Here is a 27,712-nt window from a genome sequence, read left to right on the forward strand (position 1 = left end):
TGAACTGTGGGGTTGGAGAAGACTCTTGAGAGTCCCCTGGACAGCAAGGAGATCCAACCAGTCCATCCTAAAGAAAATCAGTCCTGAATATTCATTGGAGGGACTGATGCTGAAGCTGAAACTCCAATACTTTGGCCACCTGATGTGAAGAACTGACTCATCTGAAAAGACCCTGATGCTGGGAAAGATTGAAGGCGGAGAAGGGGATGACAGAGGATGAGATGGTTAGATGGCATCACTGACTCAATGGACATGAGCTTGAGTCAGCTCCGGGAGTTGGTGATGGACAGGGAGGCCTGGAGTGCTGCAGTCCATGGAGTTACAGTCGGACACGACTGAGTGACTGAACGGAACTGATCCGAACCGTTGTTTATCACACACGATGACGGGTTTAGTACACCTGCCTTTCCTGCAACCTGTTTTCATCCATATCTCATTTGGGGGCTAAATCTATACTGTATTCAGTATTTTCTTTTTATGATAATGCATTTTTTTCACCGGGCTTCCCAGGTGGCGGAGAGGTAAATAATCTGTCTGCCAATGCAGGAGACTCAAGAGATGTGGGTTCAATCACTGGGTTGGGAAGCTTCCCTGGAGGAGGGCATGGCAACTCACTCCAGTATTCTTGATTGGAGTATTCCATGGACAGAGGAACGTGGCAGGCTACTGTCCATGGGGTTGCAAAGAGATGGACACCACTGAAGCAACCATGTGCAACCACAAAGTCTAATCTCTGCCTTGAGGGTGGCACTGCCTCGCTTTAACTTCTTAAGGGTAGGGCCATCTTGACACATCTTTGCAGGGACCAGGAAGCAGCACTCCACAAATTATTTATTTTTAATAGATTTTTTTTTTTAGAGCAGTTTTAGGCTCACAGCAACTTTTAATTTTTACGTGTATTTTTATTGTGGCTGTTTCTCGAGTCAATTCTTTTCCTTTTTTTTTTTTTAATTTAAGCATCATTGCTTTACAGAATTGTGTTTGTTTCAGGCATGCAGCATAAGGAGTAAATTCCTAAGGAACACAACCTGGTAGGTGAGGGATGAGCTTTGCGGAGTGGAAAGTAGGTTGCCCGGCCTCCAGGCCCTGGCCAGGCAACCTACAAAGCAACAGTGGGGGCCAGTGAGAATAGGGCTGCGGGAGCCAGCCTCCTCCCGCACCCTCACTTTTCCTACTGAAGATGCAAGAACCCATACTCCAGATTCTGTGCTGTCTGGAGGCGAGGCCCGCCTGCGTTCTCAGTTCAGTTCAGTTCAGTTACTCAGTCATATCTGACTCTTTGTGACCCCATGGACCGCAGCATGTCAGCCTTCCCTGTCCGTTACCAACTCCCGGAGTTTATTCAAATGCATGTCCATTGAGTCGGTGATGTCATCCAACCTCCTGTCCTCCCCTTCTCCTCCTGATTGACTAGTTGGATCTCTTTGCAGTCTAAGGGACTCTCAAGAGTCTTCTCCAACCCCACAGTTCAAAAGAATCAATTCTTTGGTCCTCAGCCTCCTTTAAAGTCCAACTCTCACGTCCATACATGGCTACTGCAAAACCATAACTTTGACTAGACAGACCTTTGTTGGCAAAGTAATGTCTCTGCTTTTTAATATGCTGTCTAGGTTGGTCATAACTTTTCTTCCAAGGAGCAAGCGTCTTAATTTCGTGGCTACAGTCACCATGATCTGCAGTGATTTTGGAGCCTAGAAAATAGTCTGTCACTGTTTCCATTGTTTCCCCATCTATTTGCCATGAAGTGATGGGACCAGATGCCATGATCTTAGTTTTCTGAATGTTGAGTTTTAAGCCAACATTTTCACTCTCCTCTTTCACTTTCATCAAGAGGCTCTTTAGTTCTTCTTCACTTTCTGCCATAAGGGTGGTGTCATCTGCGTATCTGAGATTATTGATATTTCTCCCAACAATCTTGATTCCAGCTTGTGCTTCATCCAGCCCAGCGTTTCTCATGATGTACTCTGCATATAAGTTAAATAAGCAGGGTGACAATATACAGCCGTGACGTACTGCTTTCCTATTTGGAACCAGTCTGTTGTTCCATGTCCAGTTCTAACTGTTGCTTCTTGACCTGCATACAGGTTTCTCAGGAGGGAGGTAAGGTGGTCTGGTATTCCCATCTTTTAAAGAATTTTCCACAGTTTGTTGTGATCCACACAGTTATAGGCTTTGGCGTAGTCAATAAAGCAGAAGTAGAGGTTCCCTTGCAGCTGCGTCGTTTCCGGGTTTTGCGGCTCACCGCCCCTCCCTTCCCAGCTGGAATCCACTTCCGCGTTTTGCTCCGTGCCGGGGGCGCCGGGGCGTGGAGGCGGTAACGCGCACGCGCACAGGGATCCGGCCCGGGCCAAGCGCGCGGCCGGACGATTGCGGGTGAGGGAGAGACGGCCTTGGCCGCGATGGCGGGCCTGAGGGGTCATGGTCCGGGTCGGAGCGGGCAGGGGGTCTCGGCTAGGATCTCCCGGCGCCCGGGTGATGCGGGGGCCGGGCGCTAGAGTCCGGGTCCTCGCGGTCTGGGTCGGACGGTCGTGTAGGGCCGGGGCGGGCTCGGGCCGCCGTGACGCGGGCGCTCAGTCGGGCCGGGGCGGCCGGGAGGCGGGTGCGAGGCGGCTCCTCCTCATCGCGAACTCTCGGTGACCTTGGCCAAGTCACTCCATCCCCTTGAGCCGGCGCCTGCGTCTGTGAATTGCGAATTACGAGCCCTGCCTGCCTGCTGGAGCGGTTTTGAGGCTCGGGGGCAGGACCCCCGAGGGTACCTGGGGTGGAGGGCGGTTTCCCGGGGACCACCCGGGCCTTGGGTGAGGGAGAGGGGCCATCCCGGCGTAGCATTTGTTACAGGCTTTGGGGAGGACCGCTCATCTGTAGATTTTTAAAACTCCAGAGCATTATGAAGCAGTTACAAAACTTTTGTTTAACACAAAGGAGAGACGTCAGGGCTTCCCCGAGGCCCACGTTGCGCAACTGTTTCAGCAGTGCTCACGCTGCGGCCGGAGACGGCTCCGTGAGAATGGTTCACAGCCGTCGAGACCCTTAGCTGTGGAATTAGTACTATTTGTGATTCCTCTTGTTTGCCAAAACCCGTTGCGAGTACCTGGGAAATTGTGGCGCTGGCCAAGCAAGTTTAGTATCTGTCCACGTGAGGCCTTGGTGAACAGTGCAGTCCCCCAGCTTCCCAATGGACCTAATTGTAGAGACTGAGGATGGAGGGGGCGCCATAGCCGTTTTGGGTGGTGGAGTGGGATCTCAGGAACCCTCCCGACGCGGGCAAGGGTCTGCAGTGTGACAGATAGGTAGTTATGTAATACTCAACTGCCAGTGGTAGAAGGTCACTAAAATAAGCCTATTAAGATGTTCTAGGTTGGAAGAAATTCAGAGCATTTGAATTGACTTGTACTGAAACTTTTCACTGCAGGTGACTAGCATGCAGATAACCATTCTGTGACCCTCTTCTGACATGGCCCACCGCGGTGGGGAGAGGGACTTCCAGACTTCAGCGCGGCGCATGGGCACCTCATTGCTCTTCCAGCTCTCGGTGCATGAGCGGGAACTGGACCTGGTGTTTCTGGATCACAGCTATGCTAAGCCGTGGAGTGCCCACCCCGATGCCAGTAGTGCCCGCCCCACCCGCATGCTCTTTGTTACTCCTCGGAGGCAGCACGAAAGTACCATGTGAGTTTGGCCTTCTCTCCTATGAGCTGCAGTCACCCTAACTGGGCAGTAATCAGTTGGGGATTAGAGCGGATTTTATTGTGGGAGATTAGGAGTGGGGTGGGGCATGGATGTTTAATTCAGCATCCTTCTTAACCATCCTGAGGATGTCAGGCCTCTTGGTGGACATCTGGATTCAAGACATCTAATGAGTCAGGCAGGATGTTCAAAGGAAAGCAAACGCTGATTGCATTTAGGATAAAAGGACTTGTGTGGAAAGAGGAATGGAAGAGGATTATTTAAACGGAAGAAAAAGATGGAAGAGTTGAGTTTTAAAAATTGTCCCATAGGATTGGACTCATTCCTAAAATAGCCCAGTGTTCTGGCTCCAACACTGGCAAATAACCTTTTTATGGTAATTTGGTTTGTTTTTCCTCCATTCACCTGCAAAGCTTAGGAGCACATGCCCACGACTTTTCTTTCCCTCTTAACTTGTTATGGACCTTTCACCATGGGTTGATCTTAACCCTTCTAGATCTGGTTATATTGTCAGCCCACCTACATAATAGGGTCAGGAATTTTTTCATAAACTTACCATGTAATATGTGATACAGTTACATTTGGTCTATGCAAAGTTGTTTAGCAATTCTTTAGAGCTTTAAAGCATTCTGATTACCTTGGAACACAAGGTGTTTCAAGATTTAGTGATATATTCTATTCTGATGATAAAATCATGACCTTAATAATTTTATAAACTTTTCTTGGGAGGAGTTGTTTTTGTTTGTCTCAATCTGACCTGATGTTTAATCTCTCTAGCACAGGTTTTAGGTTTGCTGGAAAACAGAGATCTTGTGCTTTGCTTCTTTCTATCCCCCAGTGAGCCTTAGTGAGCTAAAAGTGCCATGACATGTGTGTGTTTAACACATGTAGAATAGTGGTTTTTATTTCATTTCCCAGCGAGAGCCTCATTTTGTTGGCCTATTTTGGATGTACAGGTCACAGGATCTGTGATTTTAGAGAATAATTGAGCATCATCCTGATGCTTCAGATCAAGGGCATCACTGAAGAGCTCTTTTAAATAGAATTACAAGTCTCTCTCTTAGTCATGTAATAGCTTTGTGCAAACATTGAAACTCCTGTATTTAAATCTCATGATTATTTTCTTAAAGTGAGATTTTGTGGAGTTGGTCATTTCAGTACTCAGAAAATTACTTCCTCTTATAGACTGGCTCCATATATGGGCCCTATAAGTGGGAGTTTGGCGCATTTTAGGAGCTCTTTTTAGGCCACTGGATCTGGAAGGTGGTTGCAATGGGGGTGTAAGTGGGAGCTAGGGGAGAAGCTGGCAGGGGCTACCTCATGTAGGAATTTGATTCTCAGAGTTGGTGAGAAGTCATTGAAGAATATTAAGCTAGATATTGAATTTATATTTAAAAAGATCACTTTGAATTTTTGTTGAGTAGATGATAGTGGTGAAGTGAAATAGATAAGGCCTGGCTAGGAGACCATTGCAGAGTGGTCAGGGTCAGAGATCATGAGCCTTGATGGGACAGGAATATTACAATTGGGGAAAAAGGGATGGCCTTGAGGTGTATTTCCTGGGTAGATCCAACATGACCTGCTGTGGTGAGTTGGCAGGAGTGGGCAGGATTAAGGGGGAAGGAAGGGAGAATGACTTTCATGTTTCTGGCTCAATAGTGCCATTAGTTGGAAGGGACCCCATCAAGATAGAGTTGGAATTGTGACATCAGGACTTCTTTTTCAGGCATCCAAGTCTAAGTACCTTGCCCAAAGTCTGGTCCACAAAAGATAATCGCTCTTTCACCCACCACCAAATCCAGCTGCACATTATTTCACTTCATTTTATAATGATGTAATTATTCTAGCCATTGGGAATGTATACAGTAGCATCATTGAGTTCAAAAAGTTAAAGTGCCATTTGCTAGGTAGCCAGTAGACCAGTGTGATTGACATCATATTTTGGGTGACAGAGTTATTGCAGTGAAAAACACAGCACTAGGATTTCATTAACATTGTATTGATTTTTTTTCACTAACATTTTAAAATACAAAAGATCTTTCAGGCATCCACTTGTGCTTGTTTCTGTTGTGGGCTCCTGACAGAGTGAGTAAGCTAAGGTGTCTGTCTGCATCCCAGTGATCTATCTTAGACAGTCATGGGCTTTTACAGCATATCATTAGCTATTGGTTGACTTGGTAAGGAAAGGGAAAATTTGTATGAATAATTTAGAACGTTAGACCAACATTGCCTGACAGAACTCTCTGTAATAACAGAAATGTTCTGTAGCTGCTTCGTCTAATATGGTAGCCTTAGGCAGACATTTCTTTTTTTTTTTTGGAGAGAAAAAGAAATGCAAAAAGGCAAAATAGTTGTCTGAGGAGGCCTTACAAACAGCTGAGAAAAGAGAAGCGAAAGGCAAAGGAGAAAAGGAAAGATATAGCCATTTGAATGCAGAGTTCCAAAGAATAGCAAGAGGAGATAAGAAAGCCTTCCTCAGTGATCAATGCAAAGAAATAGAGGAAAACAATAGAATGGGAAAGACTAGAGATCTCTTCAAGAAAATTAGAAATACCAAGGGAACATTTCATGCAAAGATGGGCACAATAAAGGACAGAAATGGTATGGACCGAATAGAAGCAGAAGATATCAAGAAGCGGTGGCAAGAATACACAGAAGAACTGTACAAAAAAGATTGTCATGACCCAGATGATCAAGATGGTGTGATCACTCACCTAGAGCCAGACATCCTGGAATGTGAAGTCAGGTGGGCCTAAGAAGCATGACTACGAACAAAGCTAGTGGAGGTGATGGAATTCCAGTTGAGCTATTACAGATCCTAAAAGATTATGCTTTGAAAGTGCTGCACTCAATATGCCAGCAAGTTTGGAAAACTCAGCAGTGGCCACAGGACTGGAAAAGATCAGTTTTCATTCCAATCCCTAAGAAAGGCAATGCCAGAGAATGCTCAAACTACCACACAATTGCACTCATCTCACACGCTAGCAAACTAATGCTCAAAATTCTCCAAGGTAGGCTTCAACAGTACATGAACTGTGAACTTCCAGATGTTCAACCTGGAATCAGAAAAGACAGAGGAACCAGAGATCAAATTGCCAGCATCCATTGGATCATCGAAAAAGCAAGAGAGTTCCAGAGAAACATCTATTTCTGCTTTATTGACTATGCCAAAGCCTTTGACTGTGTAGATCACAACAAACTGGAAAATTCTTAAAGAGATGGGCATACCAGACCACCTGACCTGCCTCCTGAGAAACCTGTATGCAGGTCAGGAAGCAACAGTTAGAACTGGACATGGAACAACAGACTGGCTCCAAATCGAAAAAGGAGTACATCAAGCTGTATATTGTCACCCTGCTTATTTAACTTATATGCAGAGTACATCATGAGAAACTCTGGCCTGGATGAAGCACAAGCTGGAATCAAGACTGCCAGGAGAAATATCAATAACCTCAGATATGCAGATGACACCACCCTTACGGCAGAAAGTGAAGAAGAACTAAAGAGCCTCTTGATGAAAGTGAAAATGGAGAGTGAAAATGTTGGCTTAAAACTCAACATTCAGAAAACTAAGATCATGGCATCTGGTCCCCTCACTTCATGGGAAATGGATGGGGAAACAGTGGAAACAGTGGCTGACTTTATTTTCTTGGGCTCCAAAATCACTGCAGATGGTGACTGCAGTCATGAAATTAAAAGACGCTTACTCCTTGGAAGGAATGTTATGACCAACCTAGACAGCATATTAAAAAGCAGAGACATTACTTTGCCAACAAAGGTCTGCGTAGTCAAGGCTGTGGTTTTTCCAGTGGTCATGTATGGATGTGAAAGTTGGACTATAAAGAAAGCTGAGCACTGAAGAATTGATGCTTTTGAACTGTGGTGTTGGAGAAGACTCTCGAGAGTCCCTTGGACTGCAAGAAGATCCAACTAGTCAATCCTAAAGGAAATCAGTCCTGAATATTCATTGGAGGGACTGATGCTGAAGCTGAAGGTCCAATACTTTGGCCACCTGATGCAAAGAGCTGACTCATTTGAAAAGACCCTGATGCTGGGAAAGATTGAAGGTGGAGGAGAAGGGGATGACAGGCTGAGATGGTTGGATGGCATCACCAACTCAGTGGACAATAGTTCGAGTAAACTCCAGGAGTTGGTGACGGACAGGGAAGCCTGGTGTGCTACAGTCCCTGGTGTCAAAGAGTTGCACACGACTGAGCAACTGAACTGAACTGAGGCAGACATGTCTGTTGAGCTCTTGAAATATGGCTTGTGTGACTGAGGAAATGAATTTTTTATTTTATTTAATTGTTATTAAGTTAAATATTTGCACATGGCTTATAGCTATGGTATTGAAAAGCACCTTTAGGCCATCAAGTATATGCTTATGGAATGCACTTATCTTTTTAAAAAATAGCTCTCTGTCAGTTTTACATAAGCTCATTTAAAACGACTCTGTGTTCCCTCTTCATATACCAGCATATCACAGAGATCTAGATACGTGCGGGAAAGGTAATTTTGGGTCATAATTTTCTGTGGACATAGTATGCTTATGCATACTTTAAAGCTGATTAAGGACTTCCCAGGTGGTCTAATGGTTCAGACTCTGCCCTCCCATTGCAGGGGCCACAAGTTCAATCCCTGGTCAGGGAGTTAAGATCCCACAAACTGCGCGGTGCAGCCAAAAAAAATAAATAGATAAAAAGCTGATTATATTAAAGGGACATTTTTGGCAATGGAACAATCATTAAATACTTACTGTTGTGTGAAATATGTGTGGCTGGTCCTATTTCCTCACTTGTACAGTGAATCAGACGTCCCAATAGACGTGGAGACAGTCATATCAACCCCTGTACCGCTCTACGACAATCAGAAGGCGCGCAGTGTGATGAATGAGTGTGAACGGCACGTCATCTTCGCCAGGACTGACGCAGATGCCCCTCCCCCGCCAGAGGACTGGGAGGAGCACGTCAACAGGTAGGTTGCTTCTGAGAGGACTGGGCATTACAGGGTTCATGGTCAGTGCATTGTAAATATCTTGTGTTGTTGTCATTGAAACATATTTTTAGGAGTTTATTTCATTTGCAGCCACAGGAGTCAGAATGTTCTGTCTTTGTAACTCTCAGCTCATTCTGCAGTGGGCTCCCTGGGAGGAGAGCTTGTGTCTCAGCCATCTTTGCATCCCTGACACCTCGGACATTGCCTGGCACATAGTAGGCAAGTAGTAAGTGTTAACTGAATGTATAAATGAGTCAAATTTGATAGGTGTGACTTGCTCTATAGTGTATATAGTACACATTATGATATGGGAGTTAGCCAGACTACAAAAAAAAAATTAAATGTCCATTTGTATGATACTGGGCTTATAGTGTCTATAACTAGTGTAGTGAAAATGTTTTAGAGTCGTATGAAAGGCTAATAGATGTTTGACTTGAGTGACTTTTAAAGATAGATTTGTAGTCTGTGGTTTTGGGGGAGCACTTCAGCCTGTTTTCATGTGTTTGCTGGCTAGTTTTGCTCTCTTATATCCTACTGACCCTGGGGACTCAACATTCCTCTTTAGGTCATTCGTTGTTGTTTGTTTGGCAAACATTTATTTATCTTGTATTTGTTGCATAAAACTTTTTGAAAGTAAAATTTACATAGCATACAATTCACTTATATAATATGTATAATCAGTGATTTTAAGTATATCCATCACTGCTTTCAATTTGATGAACGTTTTCCTTACCCGCAAAAGAAACTCCTTACCCATTAACGGTCACTTCCCACTTCCTCCCAACCCCTCCAACCCCTGGCAACCACAGTCTACTTTCTGTCTCTCTAAACTTACCTTTTTGAAACATTTCATAGAGTCATACAGAATATTATCTTCTGTGACTGGATTCTTTCACATAGCATAATGTTTTCAGGATTCATCCATGTTGAAGCATGTGTCAGTAGTTCATTCCTTTTTAATGCTGAATAATATTCCACAGTACAGAAGTGCCACATTTTGTTTATCCATTCATCTGTTGATGGATATTTGGATTGCTAATGCTTTTTTGGCTACTGTATATGAATATTCATGTACTTGTTTTTGTGTGGACATACATTTTCATTTCCCTTGAATATATACCTAAGAGTAGAATTGCTGTGTCATGTGATAACTTGTGAGGAATCTTCAGGTTCTTCTCCAAAAGGACTGCATCATTTTGCATTCCCACCAGCAGCATATGAGGGTTCCAGTTTCTCCACATCTTTGCCAACATTTGTTTTTCATCTGTCTTTTTCTTATTATGACCATTCTAGCGAGTGTGAAATGACATCTCATTGTGGTTTTAATTTACATTTCCCTCATGGCTCTCTATGTATTTATCTCCTAAGGAAATGTTAAGGTCTTTATTACATGAGGAGTTGAAAAGTAGTAAACTTGCCATAATGTTGGAGGGCTCTTACTTTATGATAATGGAGGAAAAAGAAGTAATTTGGTAGGAAGAAGGGCAGGAAAGTTCGAGGCTCGTTGGAATGGTTTATGAGTTTGGTTGAAAGCAGGAAATGAGATTGAGCTGGTGTGCTTGTGTGATCAGGTAGTGGCTGTTGAAGGTGGAGCAGTTCTGCACCCTGGTTGAAGATCTTGTGGAGAAGTTCTTCGGGGTCTTGAATTGGAATTAGTCTTGTGCCCTAAGAAGGGGAAATGCTCTCTAGAGCTTCAGATAAAGAGGAAAATTGCTGTGAATGAAGATCAACTACTAGAATATTGCCGGGGTCAATGAATTCAGCAAAATTGTTTATCACCTTTGTTACAGTTAATAACACTGAAAATACTGACAATGGTAGTAACAAAAAAGAGCTCACATTTGTTGAGTGCTTTCTAGGTGCCAGGCATTGTACCAAGTGCTTCACATGCATTCTCTCTTTTAAACCTCACAACTTTCCTAGGCATATCCCTTCTTTACCTCTATTTTAAAAATGAAGAAACTAAACTCAGGGAGTTGAAGAAACCTTAGGAAGTAGTAGAGCAGGGGCTTGTTCAAAGCACGAAGTCTGACTCTGGAGCCCAGTGTTGTCAGCTGCTGTACCTTTTCTTTAAGGGCAGTGAAGAGAGACCAGTGATGGCTGGACAAGGTGACTTCACGCAGATGTGTGTCCTCATTGTGTTATTGGTTGTCTTGTCCTCAGTCTGCAGTTTCAGAAACTGCATAGGAGAATTGCATGAATTTTTCTATCAGTTCATCCTTGGTCATGGACAAAGGGTTTTGGGGGCACTCGTCATGCTTACCAAAGTCATCAGAGACTTAATAATATGTATGAATGCCAGTTTCTTAATTTATAAGGAGAGATACAGCTGCAGGGCAGATGAGATACTGGGGCAGCCTGGCCCAGAGCCTTGATGCTCAGTAGGAGAGTGTGGGAAGCTGTTCTCTTCCAGAAGTGGATGGCTAGTAGACCATCTGCACAGGAGGTGCCCTCCTTCAACACGGTAGCTGGATGACAGAGTAGGCCAAGGCACACCTTCACCTGCCCAGTCCTGCAGAAAAACACTGACAGATTCTACTCTTTGGCTCCTCTTTCTCCATGTGGACCTCCATACCTGTGTTATGCCATTGCCACAGATTGATATGATTAATTAGCGCTCAGTTTATCTCAGATTATTTGTTTTTTAGTGTCTGATGAGATTTTGGAGGCGTCCTTCTCTCATTAGCAACAGGCTTACATCTTCAGGTACGTCACTAATACACACAGCTAATTTCATTATTTAATGATACTTACTGGCTTCAGTCTCAGAGGTCACCATTGTTATGTCCTCGTCCCCAAATTCTGGATCTGTAGCCTGTTTGGAGGTTGTAGTTCGTTCTCTCTGATTATAATCATCTGTTGCCATTCTTTCACTTGATTTTATTGTTAAATTGCTGCTGCTTTTCTTCCATGTATAAAATCATGTAAACTTACAGTTGCTACATCAAGAACTCATATAGGACAGCTCCCTAGAAATGTGTTTTTCCTCAGAGAGATGACTGATCTCTCTATCAGGAAGTCAGAAACTTAATTTTCTTTTTTAGTGCCCCATTTTGCCCTCCTGAATTATTTCAGTAGCAGATAGCTTCAGATCACTTCTTTTTTTTTTTTTGGCTGAGCCACGCAACATCAGGATCTTAGTTCCCTAACCAGGGATCAAACTCATGCCCCTGCATTGGCAGCACGGAGTCCTAACTACTGGACCACCAGGGAAGTCCCCAGGTAACTTGCTGTATTTAGAAAATGCACCCCCCACCCCAGTGACTCTGGGTTTCTCTAGTAATGTCTGATTTTACATGAAACAAGCTTTTAAATATCCCTCTCTTCTTGATTTAATTGTCTAGATCAGGGGTTGGCAAACTATGGCCTGTGCGCCAAATCTGGCCCATTGCTTGTTTTCCTATGACCCATAAGCTAAGAGTGGATTTTACATTTTTGAGTGGTTGAAAAAAAATCAAAAGAAGACACAAGAAATTCAAAATTAGGTATACATAAATACAGTGTTATTGGAACACAGTCGTGCCCACTCATTTAGGTATTGTCTGTGGCTGCTTTTGCACTACAATTGTGGAGTAAAATAGTTGTGACGTAAACTCTAAAATATTTACTATCTAGTCCATTATATAGAAAAAGTCTGCTGACCCCTGGTCTAGATTATGTTTTTGTGTATGCATGCCAAAATCGTGTGACTTGGTGAACTTTTGAAAATGATATATATTTGCAGGTATGGTAATGTTTCCCGAAGAAGTTGGACCAGCTTTTTTTCCCCAGGTGTTTTTCAGATACCAAGTTTAATTAGATGCACAGCTTTTCAAAGACATGTAACAAAATACTCCTGACATATGGTACTTCAGGGCCTTGCTCAAATGGATTCTAGGACATTGCCAGCATTTCAGTAAAAGCATCTGGTGTCCTACAGCAGATTGTCTTATATTAGAAATCGGAACTTCTGAATTCAGTTAAAAAATATTCTCCTTTTCTGAATTTGCTCTAATTGTATCTCTCAGTATTGTATGTATAATATCTATGTGTTAATCTCGGATGGATGTTTGAAATTTCTATTCAAGACCTTTGAGTTGTTTATTTTCCCTCTCTCTTTCCTTGTCATTCCTCTTCCTTTCTCCTGGTGTTTAAGCAAAGAATTTTATGATCTGAAAAAGTAAGTGTGACCTTTTTCTTCTCTCTGATGTTCTTTGTTTCTCTCTGCTTGACTTCTGGTTAAAGAGAAAAAAAACCTGTTAGACATTTTAAGATTGAATTAGTGTCAGAGAAAGAATTATCTTTGAAAATATCAGGCTCTTCTAGGACTGGTGTGACTTTTTGGCTGCTTTGGGTAAGAGAAGCCGGAAGTCAGAATGTCATTCGGTTTCAGTGGGAGTTTGGAGAACATAAAATTGTCTGATCTCATCTAAGCAATGGAGAGAAGACATTTTTGTACTCATGAAAATTGAATAGGTTTAGATGGGGGAGTGTATTGACTCACCACAGTTCCCATCAGCTGTTTGACTGTTTAGACTTGTATCTAAAACTCTGTCTCCTGTTTTTAAATTTTTCCTTAATTATATCTTTTGCATACTCTTAATCTTTGGTTAGATCATTTTTTTCTGCCCATTTAATTTTCTAGCCTCCCACGAAGCTCACAAAATACAGAGAATATGTTTCAGTTCTTGGAATCACTTTGTTATATATCCAGCAACAATCCTAAGAACTTTTTCTGGGGGTTTTAGACTTATTGTGGTTTTTCAATTTAATTTCAGCTGTCAGTGGTGTATGGTAGTAATTTCTAAATAGCTTTCTAGTCCCCCTCCCATTTTGTTCACATCATTTTCCTTGCTCCCATCATTTTGGGTTTCAGAATAAATACAGGGTAAGAAAAACAAATAGAGAAAACATCCTATTGTATGATGAAGAACAAGATAATTTTGGAAATGCTGTTGGTACCTCATAAGTAAAAATTATATACACCTCATTCTCTATCCTTGGGATTAGGGTTTGCAACCTGATTGATAGGCTTTGAGAAAGCTCAAGAGATCCTTGAACATAAAGAAATTGTATTCGTTGTTTAACCTGTTTGATTTTCACTGAGCATTATTGCTGGGGTTAAGGGCTCAGTCACTCTGTCTTGTCTGTCTCTTTTGCGACCCCATGGACTGTAGCCTGCCAGGCTGCTATGTCCATGGGATTTTCCAGGTAAGAATACTGGAGTGGGTTGCCATTTGCACCTCCAGGAGCTGGGGGTAAGGCTGCAGTGTAATACTGCTTTCAAGATTTTGCAGGTTCTTTATACATATTATTTTCATAGAACTGGAAATTCTAAAATTTTAACACAGATCTTTCATTTCCACTTCAAGAGATTTATCCTGCAGAGAGATTTGCATGACCATGTGAAGATGCAGAGAGGTGTGTATATGACTGGATTGGGGAGAGGTGGGGTTGTCACTGTGACTGTTTATAATAGTAATAAAAGGGACAGAACCTCAATGCCCACCAGTAGGGTAGAACCAGCCATTAAAAGCAAGGAAGTTTATTAATAAGGAAATATCCATGTATCTCCAGAGTTTTATAACTACTTGTGGACATCCTTTGTCTCCTCCCACCATCACCAAAACCCCAGCCCACCAAAGAATCACTATACGTAAGAGAAGTGCTACTCGGGAATCAAGACCATCCCCAAGAAAAAGAAATTCGAAAAAGCAAAATGGCTGTCTGAGGAGGCCTTACAAATAGCTGTGAAAAGAAGGGAAGCGAAAAGCAAAGGAGAAAAGGGAAGATATTCCCATTTGAATGCAGAGTTCCAAAGAATAGCAAGGAGAGATAAGAAAGCCTTCCTCAGCAATCAATGCAAAGAAATAGAGGAAAACAATAGAATGGGAAAGACTAGAGATCTCTTCAAGAAAATTAGAGATACCAAGGGAACATTCCATGCAAAGATGGGCACAATAAAGGACAGAAATGGTAGGGACCTAACAGAAGCAGAAGATATTAAGAAGACGTGGCAAGAATACACAGAAGAACTGTACAAAAAAGATCTTCACGACCCAGATAATCATGATGGTGTGATCACTCACCTAGAGCCAGACATCCTGGAATGTGAAGTCAAGTGGGCCTTAGAAAGCATCACTACGAACAAAGCTAGTGGAGGTGATGGAATTCCAGTTGAGTTATTTCAAATCCTGAAAGATGATGCTGTGAAAGTGCTGCACTCAATATGCAAGCGAATTTGGAAAACTCAGCAGTGGCCGCAGGACTGGAAAAGGTCAGTTTTCGTTCCAATTCCAACGAAAGGCAATGCCAAAGAATTCTCAAACTACCACACAATTGCACTCATCTCACACGCTAGTAGAAGGCAATGGCACCCCACTCCAGTACTCTTGCCTGGGAAACCCCATGGACGGAGGAGCCTGGTGGGCTGCCGTCTATGGGGTCACACAGAGTCAGACATGACTGACGCGACTTAGCAGCAGCAGCAGCAGCAGCAGCACATGCTAGTAAAGTAATGCTTAAAATTCTCCAAGCCAGGCGTCAGCAACTTGTGAACCGTGAACTTCCAGATGTTCAAGTTGGTTTTAGAAAAGGCAGAGGAACCAGAGATCAAATTGCCAACATCCTCTGGATCACCGAAAAAGCAAGAGAGTTCCAGAAAAACATCTATTTCTGCTTTATTGACTATGCCAAAGCCTTTGCCTGTGTGGATCACAATAAACGGAAAATTCTGAAAGAGAGGCAGGTCAGACCACCTGCCTCCTGAGAAACCTGTATGCAGGTCAGGAAGCAACAGTTAGAACTGGACATGGAACAACAGACTGGCTCCAAATCAAAAAAGGAGTACATCAAGGCTGTATATTGTCACCCTGCTTATTTAACTTATATGCAAAGTACATCATGAGAAACGCTGGGCTGGATGAAGCACAAGCTGGAATCAAGACTGCCAGGAGAAATATCAATAACCTCAGATATGCAGATGACACCACCCTTATGGCAGAAAGTGAAGAAGAACTAAAGAGCCTCTTGATGAAAGTGAAAATGGAGAGTGAAAATGTTGGCTTAAAACTCAACATTCAGAAAACTAAGATCATGGCATCTGGTCCCCTCACTTCATGGGAAATGGATGGGGAAACAGTGAAATCAGTGGCTGACTTTATTTTCTTGGGCTCCAAAATCACTGCAGATGGTGACTGCAGTCATGAAATTAAAAGACGCTTACTCCTTGGAAGGAATGTTATGACCAACCTAGACAGCATATTAAAAAGCAGAGACGTTACTTTGCCAACAAAGGTCTGCGTAGTCAAGGCTGTGGTTTTTCCAGTGGTCATGTATGGATGTGAGAGTTGGACTATAAAGAAAGCTGAGTGCCGAAGAATTGATGCTTTTGAACTGTGGTGCTGGAGAATACTCTTGAGAGGCCCTTGGACAGCAAGGAGATCCAACCAGTCCATCCTAAAGGAGATCAGCCCTGGGTGTTCATTGGAAGGACTGATGTTGAAGCTGAAACTCCAATGCTTTGGCCGCCTCATGCAAAGCGCTAACTCATTTGAAAAGACCCTGATGCTGGGAAAGATTGAGGGCTGGAGGAGAAGGGGACGACAGAGGATGAGATGGTTGGATTGCATCATCGACTCGATGGACATGGGTTTGGGTAAACTCCGGGAGCTGGTGATGGACAGCGAGGCCTGGTGTGCTATGTTTCATGGGGTTCCAAACAGTCGGACACGACTGAGCGACTGAACTGAACTGAATCACCAGTTTATTTTTATGTGGGAGAGTTGGTAAACAAATACTGAAACAAATTGGGCATCTTCTGTTACCTTTTTCTTGGTATCGGTAGGAAGATTACTGGCCAGAGTTGGAGTCTCAGAGTAATTAAGGTTGTCAGGAGTGGGGTAGAGAGGGTAAAGCTTTAGTCAGCTCCACGCTGCTGTGTGGCGTTTCGTGAGGCTGGGACAAGAGCAATAGGGTAGGTTTCTAATAACGGAATTTATAGCTGAGTTGGAGGAAGAACCATAAAGCCTTCCATAAGCAAGGTCAAAGTGTGTCAACCAGGGTCATACACCGGATGTGCAGAGTTAACTTATATGGAACAGTTGTTGTATGGCAGAAACTTAACACAATGTTGTAAAGCAGTTATCGTCCAATTAAAAATAAATTAGAAATACATAACCTATTTTAAACATTTAAAAAAGTAAATTTGTTAATTGTGTGATATACAGAAAAAAACATCAAGAAAGGAAGGTTAATGAGGGGTGGATTATTTAGAAGTGGGAGACTTCATTTTGTTGTATTTTTGTTCCTAACACTGATTTAAGTAGGCCTCTTATCTTAGTGTGAGGTTTTAGTACATTAAAATGCTTCCTCATCCTGTCTACCTTTTTTGAGTAACTTGTGAAATTCAGATATGTCTGTGCAGTGCTGCCATGCTTTTGTTTACTAATGGATTATTTTAGCTGCTAGGTAATTAATGAGTTTTGCTAGCACCACAAAGGCCTAATTCCTGGTGGCTCAGCAGTAAAGAATCTGTCTGCCATTGCAGGAGACACAGGTTCAATCCCTGGGTTGGAAAGATCCCCTGGAGAAGGAAATGGCAACCCACTTCAGTATTCTGAACTGGAAAATCCTACGGACAGAGGAGCCTGACAGGCTACAGAGTTGGACACGACTGAGTGACCAAACAAACAACAGAGCCCCACAAAGACTCATCGTGTGTGTATTAACACACGTGCTGAGGTGCTTCACTGGCAGGATTGGGACCAGAATCTGGGTGTTGTGCTTTAGCTCAGTATTCAGCTACTTGGAGTTACACTGTTTCCCAGTGGGAACAAAAATCATGACCTAATCTTCTTTGCAGTGTATTGGCATGGGGAGCATCCCCAGGGTTTGACTCTAATTCCTCAGAGTGTCTCTTACAGGACTGGCTGGACCCTGGCCCAGAACAAGCTATTCAACAAGATCCTCAAAGCCCTGCAATCTGACCGGCTTGCCCGCTTGGCCAATGAAGGGGTAAGACTCCAGAAATCTGCCCTCAGCGGGCTCTCCCTAGCTCAGGCCTCTCTAACTGACTCACTTGTTGGGCGCCCCCCCTACCATCCCTCCAACCCCAGTTGCTAACAGGGTGACCCTCAGGCTTTTCCCTCGGCTTCCACTGTTCAGGCTTGTAATGAGCCCGTGCTGCGTCGTGTTGCTGTGGACAAGTGTGCGAGGAGAGTGCGGCAGGCTCTGGCAAGTGTTAGCTGGGACACCAAGCTGATCCAGTGGCTGCATACCACCCTGGTGGAAACCCTGAGTCTGCCCATGCTGGCAGCCTACCTGGATGCTCTGCAGACGCTGAAAGGGAAGGTAAGGCTGTGGTGGGTGTCTGCCCTGTCCTGGGGTAGCCAGCCTCTGCTGTGGATTCAGGAAACGGGTTGGGTTGGGTCATTGCCTGGTCAGCCTGGAGGACATGACTGAAGCTAATGTGCTTGCTATTAAAAATAGGAGACATGGTGTCATTTCACATTTTTGTTCGGCATAAATGTCTTCAGCCCTCCTGTCTCTAGGATGAGGTGTGGTGCCCCCAAACCAGAGAACATGTTTAGTCTCTACAGCCCTGCAACTTGTGGTTTGAGGTGAGGTGAGAAAGGAGAAGATAGATGAAGGGTTTCCCAGGGAGGAGTGTTGAGAGAGTAGTGAGAAGCAGATACCCATGGAGCCGAGGATGTGGGTTGGGGCCGGGGAGGTGTTCAGAGCAGGGCGCACAGGGACTGCCTCAGTCCCTTCTCATTATGACAAGCCTTCAGTAGCAACACTCTGACTTTGATCGTTCTTTATAAAGCGTCGTTACATTTCCCCACTTTCGTCCTTAGACAGTATCGCAGTCACACTGTTTTCCTTTATGACTGTAGCTTACTGTGGTTGTAGTTATTGCACTGGACTGTGTTCATTGTGATGGGGTACTGGTTCTGGACGCAGACTGCCTTGCTGATTCTTTCATCACTAATTAGCTGTGTAATCTTGGGTTAACACCTCAGTTTCCTCATCTCTAAAAAATGGCTGACTATAATAATACCTGCCTGGGATTTTTGTGATAGTTTGTTAATCTGGATAGAATGCTTGGCACAAAGTTTGGCACATAGGAAACCCAGGGTAACTGTTAGTGATTTGTAAGTGTTACCATTATATTTAGTGTGTTTTGCTCCAACATGGCCTCAGATAACTTGGATTAATTCAGTTTTTTACTTTTGTGGACTTTTTTTCTCCTTTGCAAGCAGTTGGCCAGCAACTTTCCCCAGCCATATTCCCCAAATTTCCAGACTTCCTGTTTCCTATCTGTTTGTAAGTTGAAGGATGCTGAGTTTGTTTGAAAGCAGAAGAAGACTGGTTTAACTTCTGGAAATAAAACTCAGGACTAGATGCATTAATGAAATGCATGGTAGGAATTTGACATTAATTTATACATTCTGCCTTTGGAAAGAGAATAGCATTAGTGAGTCTGCTCTAAGGGACCAGTGTAGTCATGCCCAAAGTCCACTTCCGTGCTTCTTTTTGCGTGCCCAGTATACCTTGGAGGTCTTTTTCCTCTTAATGAAGTTGGCACTGCTTTCCAACTGAAGTTATTGTCTGGATGTTCCCAACAAATACATGTTTTGTGTCTCCAATGTGCCAAGTGTTGAGATGAGCAAAACAAATTCTCCTCTGATGGAGCTGATTTTCTAGCGGAGAAAGAGACAAATGAAAAGATGGCCCCAGACTTCCCCCTGTGCTGCTCCTCTGCAGTGGTCACCCTGGCTCAAGTGTGAATAGAGTGCCAGCGAGGGCACACTGCCAGAGAGCAGTGGCTTGTAGTCAAGCATTTCCACCACTCTCTACAGCATTCCGCCTATGGGAAGAGAGCAGCATTGGTGAGTCTGCTCTAGGGGACCAGTGTATTCAAGCCCAGAGTCCACTTCTTGGCTTTTCTTTGCATGCCCAGTATGCCTTGGAGGTCATTTCCTTCAATGAAGTTGGCACTGCTTTCTAACTGAAGTTATTGTCTGGGTGTTCCCAAGTGAATGAAGTAGTGTTCAGATTTATTGAGCATCACGGACCACTGGCGGTACTCCACAGGTCTGCATGGTGCGTGCTGCTGAGTCACAGCGTGGGTTAGCTGGGATGGCAGAGGAAGCACAGTTAGCAAGGGCCCAGACTACAAGGTGCTCTTCTGCTCTCAGTGTTATCTCTCCCATCAAGCTCTTGTTTTCCCATGACTGTTAGATTCACAAGAAATATTTAAGTTGTTCCCAAAACTTCTGCTGGATGAAATTGTTAGTGAATGGGGTCACACTCTAGGCCCAGTTACTTGCACCATCAGACCTGTTGTAAAGGGAGCAGGGAAGGTATGGGCCCCATCCTCTTCATTGTCTGCTGAGAGTGATCCTGTGCTGGAGAGAACAGGGGTGCTTGGTCTGCCTAGCTTCATTCAGGCAGAGGAGTCTTAAGTGTTCTGTATTTACAAAAAAGTGAGTTTCAAGGCTTTGTCATTTCAGAGGTGTACTCTACTGTGTGTGTGTGTGTGCACACATGCTGTATACTCAGTCACATCTGACTCTGCGGTCCCGCAGACTGTAGTCTGCCAGGCTCCTCTGTCCATGGGATTCTCCAGGCAACAAGATATTGAAACATACTGTATACTTGTCAGTAAATGTCAGTTATGTGTGTGTGTGTGTTAGTCGCTCAGTTGTGTCTGACTCTGCGATTTCATGGACTGTAGCCTGCCAGGCTCCTCTGCCCATGAAGTTCTCCAGGCAAGAATACTGAAGTGGGTTGCCATTTCCTACTCCAGGAGATCTTCCTGACGCAGGGATTGAATCTGCATCTCTTGCAGTGGCAGATGGATTCGCTACCACTGAGCCACTGGGGAAACTGCCAGATAAAAGTTTTTAAAATCTAATATTCAGTCAGATCCTCTACCTCTAGGTGTTGAGTGGCTCACAGTGACAAAATATCAATTAGTTTTAAAGAAACACCCAGTTTAGGGTGAAGATCCTTTGCAATTTGACACTGTCATTTGTTACTAGCCTTATATCCTCCTATTTCCTTACTTGAGTTCTTGACTTCAGGCCATCTGTGCCTAGAGTGAGCCCTGGACTTTCTTGTTTATATCTGGTGTCTCTGTTTAGAAAGCTTTTCCCCATCTTCTGTTGGAATTCTTCAGAGTGCATCTCACTTCGCATGCTGTATCTTCGGTTGAAAATTGCCCATTCACGCTCTTCTCTGTTGAATGGTTCAGATCACAGCAGTGAGGCTTCTGTTTCTTTATGGCACTTACCAGCCCCTCCTCTTTAGTTATTTGTGTGCTTGTCTTCATAGATTGTAGATTAAACTCCTTTGCAGTCAGCACTAGCCTGGTGCCTTGTAACAGCAGTGTTGCATAAACATTTGTTTCCTGAGTTAAACTGAGACAGCCTCATGGTTAAAATATCCCCCTCATTTTTTGTGCAGAGCTCTTTTTAGTCTTGCTCTTTTAAAATTAGGAACACTGTCCTTTCTTGTCATTTCCAGGAATGACTTATCTTCTTGTGCTATCTTCGAACTTTTTATTTTAATTGGAATATAATTGACATATAGGATTTCCCTGTTGGCTCAGATGGTAAAGAGCCTGCCTGCAATGCAGTGTTCGATCCCTGGGTCAGGAAGATCCCCTGGAGAAGGAAATGTCAACCCACTCCAGTATTCTTGCCTGGAGAATTCCATGGGCAGAGGAGCCTGGCAGGCTACAGTTCATGAAATCGTACAGAGTCGGACACAACTGAAGCAACTTAGCAGCAGCAGCAGCAGCAGAGCGACTGACACACACACACACGCATAATTGACATTTATTGACAAGTATACAATATGTTTCAATATTTGTATGTATGGTAAAATGAGTACCACAATAAGTCTAGTTAACATCTGTCACTGTACATAGTTAAAGAAATTATTTTTCTTCTGATGAGAATTTTTAAGATTTATTCCTGTGGCAGCTTTCAAATGTGGAGTATAGTATTATTAACTATAGGCATCATGCTGTATGTTACATCCCTTGACTTTATTTATTTCATACTTTTTGATCCCTTTTACCGATTTTACTAATCTCCCACCCCCTCCCTCTGACAACCACCAGCCTGTTCTTTGTATCTGTGAGTTTGGTTTTTTGTTTTGTTTTGTTTTTCCATATTCCACATACACATTGGATCATTCAATATTTGTGTTTTTCCATCTGACTTACTTCACTTAGCACAGTGCCCTCAGGGTTCATTCATAAGACTTCACAAGACAAGATTTCCTTCTTTTTATGGCTGCATAATATTCCATTGTATATATATTCCACATTTTCTTTATCCATTCATCCATCGGGGGGCACTTAGGTTGTTTTCATATCTTGCCTATTGTAAAAAATGCTACAGTGAATATGGGGGTGCATATATCTTTTTGAGTTAGTGTTTTTGTTTTCTTCAGGTAAATACCCAGAAATGGAATTCCTGGATTATGTGGTAGTTCGGTTTTTAATTTTAGGAGGAACGTCTGTTAGTGTTTTTCATAAAAGTTGTACCAGTTTACATTCTCACCAAAATGTACAAGGGTTTCCTTTTCTCCATATCCTTGCCAGCATTTGTTAATACCTGTCTTTTTTGATAATAGCTACTCTTAACAGGTATGAGATGGTATCTCATTATGGTTTTTATATGTATTTCCCTGATGATTAGTAATGTTGAGCATCTTTTCATGTATAGAAGATCTGTATATCTTCTTTGGGAAAATGTCTATTCAAAACTACCCATTTTTTCATCAGATTGTTTTATTGGTGTTGAGTTGCATGAGTTCTTTTTGTATTTTGGTTATTAACCCCTTATCAGATACATGACTTAAAATTTTTTTCTCCCTTTCAGTAAGTTGCCTTTTCATTTTGTTGATGTTTTCCTGTGTTTTGCAGGAGCTTTTTAGTTTGTAGTCCCACTTGTTTATTTTTGCTTTTGCTGCCTTTGCTTTTGGTGTCAGAGCCAAAAAAATATTGCCAACTGACATCAAGGAGCTTACTGCTTATGTTTTCTTATAGAAGTTTTATGGTTTCAGATCTTCATTCAAAATCTTTAATCCATCCTGAGTTAATTTTTGTGTATAAGGTAATATAATGGTCCAGTTCATTCTTTTGCATGTAGCTATCCAGTTTTCTCAATACCATTTATTGAAGAGACTGTCCTTTCCCCACTGTGTTTTCTTGGCTCCTTTGTCATAAATTAATTGACTGTACATGCATGAGTTTATTTCTGGGCTCTCAGTTCTGTTCCATTCTTCTGTGCGTCTGTTTTTGTGCCAGTACCATACTGTTTTGATTACTGTAACTTTGTCAAGTAGTTTGAAATCAAGAAGCATGATACCTTTAGCTTTGTTCCTTTTTCTTAAGATTGTTTTGGCTATTTAGGGCTTTCTGTGGTTCCATACAAATTTTAGGATAATTTGTTCTATTTCTGTGAAAAATGCCATTGGAATTTTGATAGGGATTGCATTGAATTTGTTCAGTATATTGTTTTTTGCGTAGAATGGACATTTTGACAATATTGATTCTTACGATCTGTGAGCATAGAATATCTCCATTTATTTGTGACTTATTCAGTTTCTTCAGTTAATGTCTTACAGTTTTCAGGTTATGGGCCTTTTACCTCCTTAGTTAAATTTAACCAAGGAAGCCCTAGTTAAATTTATTCCTAGCTATTTAATTCTTTTTGATGCATTGTAAATGAGCATTTTTTAAAAAATTTCTCCATTATTATTTAGAAATGCAACAGATTTTTGTATATTGATTTTGTATCCTGCAAATTCACCGAATTCATGTATTCTAATGGTTTTTTTGGTGTCTAGGGTTTGCTGTATGTAATATGATGTCATCTACAAATCTATAGTTTCACTTCTTCCTTTCTAATTTGAATGCCTTTTAGTACTGTTTCTTGCCTAATTGCTCTAGCTAGGACTTTAAGTACTGTGTTGAATAAAAATGGTGAGGGTGGGCATCCTTGTCCTGTTCCTCATCCTAGAGGGAAAGCTTTCAGTTTTTCACTGTTGAGTTTGATGTTAGCTATGGACTGAACTTCTCTCACCTGCATCACCATAGTAGTTTTATTCTTGTTTCTCAAGTGTTATTTGTGTTTGGCTGTGCTGGGTCTTTCTTGCTGCATGGGCTCTTCTTCAGTTGTGGTGAGCGGGACCTTCTCTTAATTGTGGACATTTTGACTTTTTATGGGCAGTATGAGATTCACACAGACATTTCTTTTCAGTGGAAGCATCAGCAAGTCTGTAATCTATATTTACACATCTTTGAGGTCACATTTTTGGTAAATTGTAATGATATAATGTGGAACCACTGATACGGAGAGCAAACTAAAATTACACAGATTTTTCAGCTTCATTGGGGATGGTTAGTGTCCCAAGCCCATGTTTTTCAAGGGTCAACTGTATACACAGTATGGTAGGCTATATTACTTGGGGCATAGTAACAAATATTTTTAGCACTACAGAGGTTGAAGGCAGTATACTAGAAGAAAATGCAGAGTTTTATTTTGTTTTTAACTTACAAAATCAACTGATGTTCATTGAGGAAATTTAGAAAATACAGAAGGAAAGGGGAAAGGTTCTTCTTATCTCCATAAAGTTTATTATTCACATCTTGGCATATTCTCTTATTGTAGTTTTCTTAATTAGAGATGATTTTTATATTTTCTGTTTTACCTTTAACATTTTAGCAGATGACTTTCCTATATTACTACAAACTGTTTTAAACATTTTAAATTAACCCATAATATCTGATTAGGTAGATAATTTGCTTAACCACTTCTTGTACATGCCTTTATGTTGTTTCTACTCTTTGACTATTATTGAGAATGAATTTATCTTTTGCTTACCCCCTACCCCGTGTGTGTGTGTGTGTGTGCGTGCGTGCGTGCGCGCGCATGTGTTTCTGATACAGAGTTTAAGGAAAGGGATAGGAATAAGTTTAAGTCTCTCGATGCACCAGATTGATATCACCAGATTGGTTTCCAAAGGACTGTATCCTTACCTTTAATGATGGAAGATGTATTTTTAGCCATCCACTTGTTTGTACTTTTTCTTGTGAGGAAAGTCTGAGAGGCATCATTGGAATCTGTCCTTGGCTCACAGTGGGGCTGTGTCCTCCCGCCTGACCCTGGTAGTGGGGTCTCCTGCCTCACACTGGAAGTGTCTCCATTCTCCCTTGCTTCTAGATACCCACCTTGATTGACCGGATGCTTGTGTCCTCCAACACAAAGACCGGGGCTGCAGGGGCTGAGGCCTTGTCCCTCCTGCTGAAGAGGCCCTGGGACCCTGCCGTGGGGGTGCTTTCCCATAACAAACCAGTAAGTTGGCCTTCACTGTGGCCCGTGAGGTTTACTTTAGAGTCCAGTCTCAGAGCCTTGGCAAGAGGATAACAAATGGCGTGTTTAACTGTGTTCACTAATAACTGGCCGTGTGTCACGCTTAACATAGTTTCCTGAGCAAATCAGCATTGGCGAGGATAAGATAGATCGTGGGGTGCGTGGGGTTCCGTGGAGGAGCCTCCCTCCCTCACTGGCTCTCTGATGGGGTCTTATTCTGTAGAGCAAACTCCCTGGCTCTCCTCTTATCCTCATCGCCTCCTCCGGGCCTTCTAGCTCTGTGTTCCCCACCTCACGCCGCCACCGCTTCTGGCAGTCCCAGCTGTCCTGCTTAGGCAAGGTATGTGGGGGGCAGGGGGGGCGGCTTGAGAGGCAGAAAAATGCTCAATGCTTAGTGCACTTGGCACACTTCTTAGTGTACAAGAAGTGGGGGCCGAGATGCCAGATGGATGAACTTGGATGTGGAGCATCCTCCAAGTCTCTGGAATGCTGATGGTGCCTATCCGGGGTTGGAGGGTTTAGGGGAGGCTAAGCAGACTGGAGAGATGATCAGAGACTGAGCTCATGGTATGGCAGCCCCTCTCTGTCCTTTAGGTCATCCCTGTCGCCACCCACCTACTGAACAATGGGAGTGGAGTGGGAGTGCTACAGTGTCTGGAGCACATGATCGGGGCAGTGAGAAACAAAGTGCTAGAGGTGAGACTGTTTCTCTGTCAGCTCACCGCAGCACACCCAGCGTTCTGCACCAGTCTGTGCCCTCTTGTCTCACTGTCTTCTTTCTCTTCCCACAAAGATTCACAGCCATTTCCCCCACAAGCCCATTATCTTGATTGGCTGGAATACAGGAGCTCTGGTGGCCTGTCACGTAAGTAATCCCATCTTATTCAGAGGTTGTCTGGGGATAAGCTGCTGCTGTTGCTGCAGATAGCTACTGTGGAGCCAGGCACTGTGCTGAATGCTTTGCCTGCATACTTGGATTTTAAACTGTGGGAGACAAACTTTGTTTTTTAACTTTATTGTGGAAAATGTTAAGCAGAAATTTAAAGGGAGGATAGACTAGTGTAATGAACCCCTTGGGCTCCTCCTTAAGCCCTACCAGAAATTGGCTCAGAGCCAAGATCTTTTTCATCTTACCTCTGCCCACTTTTAGCTCCCTCCAGTTATTTTGGGGAAAAAAAAAAACACGAAGTATTTTGTTTATATATATTTTAGTGTGTAGCTAAAAGACGCTTACTCCTTGGAAGAAAAGTTACAACCAACCTAGACAGCATGTTAAAAAGCAGAGACGTTACTTTGACAACAAAGGTCCGTCTAGTCAAGGCTATGGTTTTTCCAGTGGTCATGTATGGGTGTGAGAGCTGGACTATAAAGAAAGCTGAGCGCCGAAGAATTGATGCTTTTGAACTGTGGTGTTGGAGAAGACTCTTGAGAGTCCCGTGGACTGCAAGGAGATCCAGCCAGTTTATCCTAAAGGAAATCAGTCCTGAATATTCATTGGAAAGACTGATGTTGAAGCTGAAACTCCACTACTTTGGCCACCTGATGTGAAGAACTGACTCATTTGAAAAGACCCTGATGGTGGGAAAGATTGAAGGCGGGAGGAGAAGGGGATGACAGAGGATGAGATGGTTGGATGGCATCACCGACTCAATGGACATGAGTTTGAGTAAGCTCCGAGAGTTGGTGATGGACAGGGAGGCTTGGTGTGCTGCAGTCCATGGGGTCGCGAAGAGTCGGACACGACTGAGCGACTGAACTGAACTGAAAAAATTTTTTCTTTTCTCCTCTAAACATATCAGTACTATTCACCCACCTAAACAAATTTAACCAGCAGAAATTTTAATAGCTCTGGAATTTGACGTTGTACTCATGTTCTGTCCGTTTCTAAGACATCAAGGAACCTTTTCTTTATCATTTTATATACATTTGTATGTATATTAGTTTGTATAAGTGCCCCTAACCTGTCCAAAGCCCCATTTCTGAAGTGGATCAAGTGAGGAAAGTCTGCCCTGCTTCATGTTATGTAGTCAAGTGACACCTGGGATGAGAGGAAGAATACTCCCTGGTCCCACGGATGACAGCACTCTGTCAGCAACTACTCTGAGAAATTTTGAGTGTCTGGCCACTGTCTATTAAGTTCAAAAGGGAGAGGTTTTCTTCACATAAGGGACAAGAGCAGCATTTGTGTTCTCTTGGTTGCATTTGCTCTTAGTGGAGGAAAAAGGAAGGACTCAAGCCTTGCAAATTGCCATGATGGAAGCATTAAACCTCCCATCCTCCCAGAGGTTCAGGTGGGATCCCCTGAGGGCCCCAGTTCTCTCAGTGGGGGCTGGTGGTGTAACCAGACATCTTGTGTTCTGTCCTCTTACTGCCCTACTGTGTGGCTGGTACACCTGTGTCATCATCTAGGGGGTTGGTTGTGTTACCACCTAGAGGGTCGTGTCACCACCTAGGAGTTACAGCAGGGGAGGAGGAAGTGGGACTGGCTGGTGGATTCTGGGTAGGATGTAGCTGTGGTAAAATCAGTTGACCTTGAGGCAGACCATGCCATATTTGCAGGTGTCGGTGATGGAGTATGTCACTGCTGTTGTCTGCCTTGGGTTTCCTCTGCTTACCGTGGACGGCCCCAGAGGGGTAAGCGTGGGGCGTGCGAGTTG

At 43.2% G+C, this 27,712-nt stretch overlaps 1 protein-coding gene across 50 annotated transcripts in view; it reads left to right on the forward strand.

Moving 5' to 3' along the window:
• The first annotated feature begins 2,333 nt into the window (after positions 1–2,333).
• The window catches only part of KANSL3 (KAT8 regulatory NSL complex subunit 3), a 73,670-nt gene continuing 48,291 nt past the window's right edge, over positions 2,334–27,712 (forward strand). For 15 of the 50 annotated variants that reach the window (XR_014051938.1, XR_014051940.1, XM_081484680.1 and 12 more), the window contains exons 1-10: positions 2,334–2,373; positions 3,413–3,669; positions 8,491–8,661; positions 17,586–17,676; positions 17,827–18,012; positions 24,906–25,037; positions 25,279–25,395; positions 25,650–25,751; positions 25,849–25,920; positions 27,615–27,689. Coding sequence is in view for 43 of the 50 variants with exons in the window: in XM_081484680.1 (XP_081340806.1) it covers positions 3,455–3,669; positions 8,491–8,661; positions 17,586–17,676; positions 17,827–18,012; positions 24,906–25,037; positions 25,279–25,395; positions 25,650–25,751; positions 25,849–25,920; positions 27,615–27,689 (1,161 nt within the window). In the remaining 7 variants the exon portion in view is untranslated. Of the gene's footprint in view, positions 3,670–8,490; positions 8,662–8,772; positions 8,909–17,585; positions 17,677–17,826; positions 18,013–24,905; positions 25,038–25,278; positions 25,396–25,649; positions 25,752–25,848; positions 25,921–27,614; positions 27,690–27,712 lie in introns of all 50 variants that reach the window. The other 35 variants (XR_014051936.1, XR_014051942.1, XR_014051941.1 and 32 more) reach the window with 10 other exon arrangements.

This window comes from Giraffa tippelskirchi, chromosome 4, assembly GCF_054371585.1.
Source record: "Giraffa tippelskirchi isolate mGirTip1 chromosome 4, T2T-mGirTip1v1.2.pri, whole genome shotgun sequence".
Classification (NCBI taxonomy): Eukaryota; Metazoa; Chordata; class Mammalia; order Artiodactyla; family Giraffidae; genus Giraffa; species Giraffa tippelskirchi.